Source organism: Varanus komodoensis, unplaced genomic scaffold (genome assembly GCF_004798865.1).
Source record: "Varanus komodoensis strain SLA01 unplaced genomic scaffold, ASM479886v1 scaffold19, whole genome shotgun sequence".
NCBI lineage: Eukaryota > Metazoa > Chordata > Lepidosauria > Squamata > Varanidae > Varanus > Varanus komodoensis.
Genome location: NW_025335550.1, coordinates 5536098 through 5543990, shown reverse-complemented (window position 1 = coordinate 5543990; position 7893 = coordinate 5536098). Strand labels below are relative to the sequence as shown.

The 7893-nt window shown below is 45.0% G+C and overlaps 1 protein-coding gene across 3 annotated transcripts in view; it reads right to left on the bottom strand.

The window, feature by feature from the left end:
• Positions 1-305: 305 nt before the first annotated feature.
• ADCY7 (adenylate cyclase 7) overlaps positions 306-7893 on the bottom strand; it is a 46157-nt gene continuing 38569 nt past the window's right edge. For all 3 annotated transcript variants that reach the window (XM_044427567.1, XM_044427568.1, XM_044427569.1), the window contains 5 exons: positions 7538-7684; positions 6577-6684; positions 6011-6125; positions 5128-5252; positions 306-3656 (listed from right to left, as the gene is read on the bottom strand). In XM_044427567.1, the coding sequence (XP_044283502.1) occupies positions 3519-3656; positions 5128-5252; positions 6011-6125; positions 6577-6684; positions 7538-7684 (633 nt within the window). In that variant the 3' untranslated portion in view covers positions 306-3518. The remainder of the gene's footprint in view (positions 3657-5127; positions 5253-6010; positions 6126-6576; positions 6685-7537; positions 7685-7893) is intronic.

The following is a 7893-nucleotide window of genomic DNA, read 5'->3' as shown; positions in this document are numbered from 1 at the left end:
TCAGTGTCCGAGACTTAACCCAGCAACAGAGAGGCTAAACCAGGAGTAAGCGTGGCAATTCCTTTTCTTTAAACGAGGGTTTTCCATTTCAGGCAACAAACAGTACAAACTTTCCATCTAGGAAATTCAGAGCTTAAATGCAAACTAATGTAGCTGAGGCAAATTACTTCCCATGGCAGTATAATCTGAATAGAAGCAATTTTTAAAGTGATGCTTTAATTTCGCACTTTTACATTTGTTACACAACATTTGGTAGCTGCTCTCAAACACAATAATAGTTACAAATATTAGAGACTATAGACCCGTTGACTAAAGCATTCTTTTATTTTAAAAACCAGACATGTAACAAATCCACAATAAAGAGTTGAAAGCAATACTTCATAATTCACATTAAGTTGCAGCTATAACAAACAAACAGTTGCATATGCTTCCTCTTAATAATACCCAGGACTACCCAACTGTGCCACTTTCCAGTGTGACCTATTCTAGTTAGCTAAGACTTTCCAAAAGTCCTAAATCTACAGTAGGACCTCAGAAGAAGAGATTTGTTCCTGTCATGAAACATAGGCAGTTTAGCCTCCGCATAAGTTAATTACACAGTAATTATAATGAACACAACAGGGGTACATCCAGGGCAAACAAGGCTGAAAAATGCTCCACTCTGAAAACTTTAAATTAGACTAGAGGCAGAATCCTCAAACTCTTGGACTCGCTTCCATAAATGGATTTCAGTAAAATTACTCTAGCAATTCATACGTGAATGGTATTCTACAAAGTTTTAATCCAATGCGTCCAGTGAAAACTTAACCACATGGAAAAACAACATTGCAAGGAGTGTCATGATATTCACACTTCAGTTTATAAACCACTTCAATGCAAAGCAATATGTCTCTCTTCCTTAGGACAAGTAAACTGTACTTGTCAACACAAAATCCAGTTTTAGGCCGTAGTCCTTCATACACTAACATGGGAGTAATCCCACTGCCCCAGTGGGAGCTGCTATTAAATAAACACAAACAGGATTGTACTACTAAGCTTTTTAAAAGAGGCACATGAGAAATGGCTACTTATTTTGGACACAGTGCAAACAATTTACGTATTTTCCTTTCCACATGTAAGGCTTTGTGGGGTTTGCTCTTGGGTTTTTTTTTTTTTCCTTGTTCCCTTGAGACAGAACTGTCATAGGGGGAAAAAATCAAGATGAGCTGCTTACCAATACATTAACTGCAAGTATACGGAGCTGGATCCAGAGACCCTTCAGCAAGCACAGTTCTGTGAAGACTTCACAGATTTCCTCAGTGCTAGAGTTTGGTTCTAGAGCAGGTCTTTGTGCTTGTGCAGGTGGCTACGCAAGCTAAGCACCGTGTTTAGATTCAGATTTTTTCTACAGTGCTCGTACGAAGACTCAAATAAATACCTTTTGCATCTCTGGGTCCAACCCCATGTAATTTAAGCAGACTCAAAAAATATCCCTAAAAGAACTCTATTTTTTGAAAAGCAGCTTTGCAAGAAACTCTTCCCTTCTAATAATAATCTTATCCCATACAGCTCTTACACAGTAGCCCTACTACTCACACTTTATGAAAAAGCGTTCCCAAACAGAACCCTTAAAATGCATGTTGTTTCTCCATAAACGAGTGAATGACTTAGTTGAGTAAGGTACACAGGTAGTAAACTTTGGAGTTGCCTGATATTGTTGTGATTTATGATACAAGTTAATAAACAAAAGAAGATAAAATGTATTGAATTAAACAACAGGAGGAAAATTAATAAGCAAAGGGGGTTTTTTTTCCAAAACTTCTAAGGGAACTGGAGCAGAAGCCCATGGGAATACCCATGCTTTGAAATTTGAGAAATACAGGCAAGCTATCAAATAAAATTGCGACAGCAAAAGGCATAAACATCCCAAAGTAAAAGCTGGTTATTCTCTGGTTTACCATAGAGACTGCATTTGGTCCCATTCCCCTTGTTTATTTTACCTATGAGAACCATACAAAAAAGGAGGAGAAGCATCTCACCGATGGCGAAATCCAGCAATGCAATTACTCGAAAGAGAAAACGTCACTTACCGTACAGAATCGTGCGCAGGGCTGCTAGCATTCCAAAGCGCTAAGCAATGTCCATTGTTGCAAAGAAAGAGCAACAGAAAGAGCGGAGACCTCTTTCCCTAGAAGTCACGCTTCGGGAGGTACGGGGAAGATATTGGGCATGGCAGGACGGCGACTCTTTTGCCACTGCCACAACGCATTTTGCGATCAGGCAGCATTCGGTTCTTCTGCCTGGCGCAGAGAGACTTCTCTTGCCAGTCATGGAACTGGAAAAGAAGCCATGTAAATCGAGACTACCCAAAGCTGTTGGCCCCTGAGGATGAATTAGAATTTACATACATCAACGATGCTGGTGTTTTGTGCCCTGCTGTGGGGCACGGCACTCAACGGTTGTTTACGTAGGACGGGGCGTTGTGAGGAGCAAACACCGTACAGCAGAAGCCAAAGGGAAATGTCCATATAGCCCCAAGTGCCTGGTCCTGCCTATTCTTGGAAGCTAAGCAGGGTCGGGCCTGGCTGAAATCTGGATGGGTGACTTAAATAAGAGAGCTTCAGCTACGGGTGGTATAGAAATGTAAGGTGGTAATATTAACAAGGAAAAGCCACTCTGGCATTTCCACCAACTAGAAGCGCACTGAAGAACTAAAGCCGAAGATGCTTGCCCCAAAACCTGGCTAGCGAACTCCAGAAAAAGAAGTATGAATGAATCAGAGACGTTCCCCACTTGCAGCCTTTCTCTTGTAAGGATGACATAAGCTGGACAGTGGGCAGGGACACAGTATCAGGTTCAGGTTTAGCAGTAAGGAAGAACATCCACCCAGGGGGATGTTTTTGTGGAGTGGAATGCGTCTGTAGACAATACTGGCAGTGTAACATCTCCTCGTCTTGAAAAGAGGTGGTAGGACAGAGCGCTGGCATAAAGGGAGAGAAAGGGGTCCATGGATCCCTGGCAGAGTACAAGCTCTGTGGGAAAACAGTCCCAATTTCAACCTCTGACACTTCCAGTTTAAAAGATTTCAATAGCAGGACTGCAGTCCTGTTGTCACCTACAAAATGGATGACTTTGTGCTAAAGGCAGTGCAGTTCAGACCTGTTCTTTTGTATGACAAATGCAATACTGTTACTGGATCTGGTGAAAGATTAGGCAGCAGAACGTTGTAGCAAGGCAGTTAGTTCAACTGTGATTCCACAGAAGGCATGCAGAAATGTCACTTCAGTCCCATGTGCCTGTGGCCAGGAAACAAGAATCATCCATGTGGGGACCACAGAAAAACTCTTGGAAACGGGGACTAACACAGGGCTGTAAACATCTTCCAAGAGCTCTCTGTGCTCCTCTCTCGAGATGCAGATGTACCACTCACAGGTAAGTTAAGCTTCTTTACATAAGAAGGCAGAATCTCCAGACTTCCCAGAAGGACAAGAGGAAGGACTTGCCTTTCGACCAAACTTCTCCACAGCTTCTGGTTCGAGTCAAAGGGCTTGGGATTTGGCTGTGTCAGTGCACACGAAGTAGGTCATCAGTTCTCCCTTTCCCTTGACATTAATCAGTCCTCGGCATTCGCAGGCGTATCCGAGGCCCTCCAGTATCTTGCACGTCTCTTCCGTAACCTGCACATGCAACACAGAACTTGAAAGGTCACTGAGGCATTCAGGGCTTGCAACATGCATCTGGTCGATCGCTTTCAGACCTTGCTTCGCAGAAGCAGCTTCCAAAACAGCTTTTACAGAGACAGAATTTGCAAACAGGATGGAACCACCAGCAACACTACTTCAGAGAAGGAAGCAGACCTAATGGCCATGCAAGAAACTATAAAACCTTTCCCAGCAGCCAGCCCAAGAGTTGCATCACTCTGCTTCGCCTCCCCTACTTGGTCAGGAAAAGCTCTGTCGTCTTCCTGGGGAGAAAGGGAGTGTGCAGACCCCCTAATTTCCCGTAGCTAGCAGACCAAGGCTCAATGAAATGCAGCAACAGCCTCAGCAGTATCTCAAGAAGGGAGTCTGGTGCTCATTTGGGTGGGTGCATAAGCAAGATGCCGTCAGTAGAACTTGACAGGCCTACTCCATCGCTACAGTTCCCACGGCCCATTTGCATGCCCCTTTCATCTCTGGGCCCAATCCACTGGCATCCCAATTCCATTGCAGCGTTAGCTCAGGGAGGGCAAGTAAGGACAGCTCCTATTCCTCTGCCTGATCCTTGCTCACATGCTTCAGGAGCTCCGCGTGGGTCCTAGCAGCTGCCCAGCAGTGCAGAGTCCTGGCCCCAGCTCCAAGGGGAGAAGACGTCCGAATAAGTGTCCTAAACTACCCCAGAGCTTTAAATAGTTGGGTTCTATCCAAGTTTAACTAAACTTAATAGCCCATTCAATTCAATGGGCCTTTGTGAAATAGGGCTCACACTGGCTAAATCGCAAGGGGGTGTGGAGGCATTCATTAGTCTGGGTTAGATCACCTCAAGGATTCTTCCAGCTTGAAAGGTGGGGCAGAAATCCATCTAATGCAAAATCTTCATGTTTTAGGGACAACAGCCCTCTTTAAAAGCAGCCATTTATCTTCAAAAGAGGGGACTAACTAGGAGGCTTCCATGGGAGAAGAGCTCAGTGAACAGGGCCCACAAGAGAGAAGGCTGGTTGTCTTTTAAATTCCACTAAAGCCCAAACAGCCACTGAATCCGAAAAGGGGCTTCCAAGGACAGGGTTAAGGAAGGAGAGAGAGATGCTTTGCTGACCTGTATCACCAGTGTGCAAGTTTGCTTCTAGAGCCAAAGCGTTGAACTTCTTTTAGCCTGAGGTCAAATTCAACTCGGGGAAATTCTCATGAGTCACATTCCAGTGGTGAGTGAAGGCCCGAGAGGTGGAGCCAGAAATATCAGCTGAACTTAAAGCTCTCACCATGACAAACTAAGAGAGGTCAACCTCTTCGAATGGGAGGAAGACACACACAACCCAGGAAGACACACTGGCAGTCACGGGAAAGCGGATGGCAGAGGGAGAAGCTGGAAGCTAGGTGGGATGGATTTGTCCTCGGGGTTGAGGCTTTACATCCCTAAGCTAGAAGGACGGTTTAAAACATTTTATTTTACCTGGATTTTCCCAAGCTCTCCAGTACTTTCCATCCTGCTGGCGACATTAACGGTGTTTCCCCAGATATCATACTGGGGTTTGCGAGCACCGATCACACCAGCGATAACAGGCCCATGGTTTATACCTGTATGAACAAAACAGTGAGGAAAGACTCAGACTTGCCTGGAGCTTGTGTGGCTGGTTGCACAGTGGGAAAAGCTCTCTCTGTTGCTTACCATGTCTCTGTTACTCGTCCATCCCCTACCACGTCGTTCACTCTTTCTCCCCTATCCTCTCCCAAGGAGTTGCAGTACTAATTACTGCAAAAAGTGCTTCTACCAATTGTTGATTCAGCAGGGCGACTCGTTGGCAACCCACAAGTCATAGGATGCATTGATAAACTCTCTCAGTCAGAAATGGAAGAAGGCCAAGGAGGGTGCCTGAGGTTTAGTTTCATTTTTAACACCTATAAACCAGCCTTCATCCTCAAAGGATCCAAGGGAAGCGGGCAAAGTCTTATACAAGTATGGTAAAACAGTAACATCACAAGAACTATTTATTATTTATTTATTAAAACATTTCTATGCCGCCCCTTGCCGAACTATACAGTGTATTATTAAAACAAGATAATGCTATATTAATAATGCATTATTTTAAAAAATGTATCAACACCAATAGTTTTAGGTATAAATTTGCAGAAAGGTCTATGGATGAAATACTTTGATTAGTCTATAGATTTAAAGCTGTACAACCAGTAAACCAACCATCGAAAGAGAAGAAAAAAACTAAATGCTTGGGCAAGAAGGAACGTTTTGATTTTGTGCTGAAAAGAATGCGAAGTTGGTAAAATTAAACCCACGTGGCTATTTAATCCTAATCTTTGTGGGGGGATAACAAACTTACCAACTCGAAGGCGGAAATTGTTGAATGAATGCCTGTTGATGCCATCAAGTTTAGTCATCAAGGCCATTGCAAATTCCACCATGATGCCAATTTGAGCGTGCTGCCTTTCCTGGTCCTAAACAATACGGATGGAATAGTTAAGAGGTCCTTCGCATTAAGTCACTCAGTGAATGAAAATCTTTGCAACGCATCCCAGGAAATGTCAGCAAAAACCTAAGCAGAAACCTCAAAGGCTGTCACAAAGATGAAGGTCAAGATCTCTTCTCACCGAGACCCGAGTGCGGGACAAGGAGTAATCAATTCAAGTTGTGACAACTCAGATTCAGGCTGGACATCAGGAAAAGCTGCCTAGAGAGGAGGTGGGCTCTCCCACACTGGAGACATTCAAAAAGAAACTGGACAGCCATCTGAGTGAGATGGTGTAACGTGGTGTCCTGCAACAGCAAAGGGTTGGACCTGATGGCCTTCATGGCCCCTCCCATCTCTACTATTCTATGATTTTATGAAGTTACACTCTCTGATGCAAACCCAAAGTCTAAGGAGTTGGTATACAATAGATGACTCACCAGATTATTCTCTTGCCCTGGAGTAACACAGAGCCCTGATGCCGCCATGTATGTGCTTCCAATAGTTTTGATTTTTTCAACACCACTGAATTTAGGTTTTAGCAGCAGCTGTTAGGAAAAGGCAGAAAACAACCAACATTCAGATTACCCAGTCATCCTCTCAAAGGCCAGACTTCCTAGTGGAATACGCTAGCGTGGGACAAGGGTGCTATGGACATTCAAACAGCACTGATTTTCACACTGCATTTTGAGTTTCAGAGAGATACTCAAGTACAAAAGCCCTTGAGCGTCATACTTTAAGATTTTTAAGACTCAGCGTGTGTTTCTGAGTCTTTCCCCTGTGTATCAAGCTCAGCACATTTTGAAGCTTAACAGCAACTATTTCAAAATGGGGTTGTTGTAGATTCAGGACGGACTGCCTTCCTTCTAGGGCCATGTAGTCGGACTGCAACTCTCATGGTTGAACCAACGTCTGTTGATGCCATCAGGTTGAGTCACCACTGTCTATCCTGGCTAGGGCTGAAGGCAGTTCCAGTCCAACACCATCTGGTGGGCCACATGTTCAATTTATTTACTTAGCCAACGCCTGCAGAGCTTACAGTCTAAAAAGACAAGATGCGAGATGAAAGAAGGAATGGGGAGGGAAGAGGAAAGAGCGAACTTTCAGCAAGCCTGGTGAAATGGCCTCACCCCATCTCTGGAGAGATCAGTAGCCCAGCCAAGCAAGGGTTGCCTTTACCCTCCCCGTATTCTTTCCCACAGGGCAGTGGGTATGAGTTAGCTCTGGGGTGGGGAGTCCAACTGGAGTAGACCCTTTGACTCCTCCTATCACACCGGCTCCTCCTCTTCTGCAGGTTACTTGATGCAAGGGAGGGATTCATCCGGAGCGGGTCCTGAGGCTCCATAGCCGAGTGCTACCCCAACACAAAGAGAGACTGTGCCAAAGGCAGCCCAGAAATACCTCATCGAAGTCGGCAATGATCTCATTGAGGAGCCGAAGGCACTCCAGCCCTTCCTTGTTGACGTCACATTCGGTATAGAACACCTTGAAGTCGGGCACCGAGGCAAAGAGGACGCAGACACAGTCGTAGGACTGATGGTACCAATCCTGCAGAAAATGCAGCAAAACACTCGCAGTCTCTCAGCTGGCAACCGCCATGCCTGTCTTAACACACGTCCTTCACCATAAAACAGCATCAACCCACTACGCACCTAGACATGCAAAATGATTTGCCCCATCGGGCACACTGGGAGGGCCCGGTAGCCAGAAACCGGTTCGTGTCCTCAGCGGTGACGGCTTCTTGGCTAGACAACTCG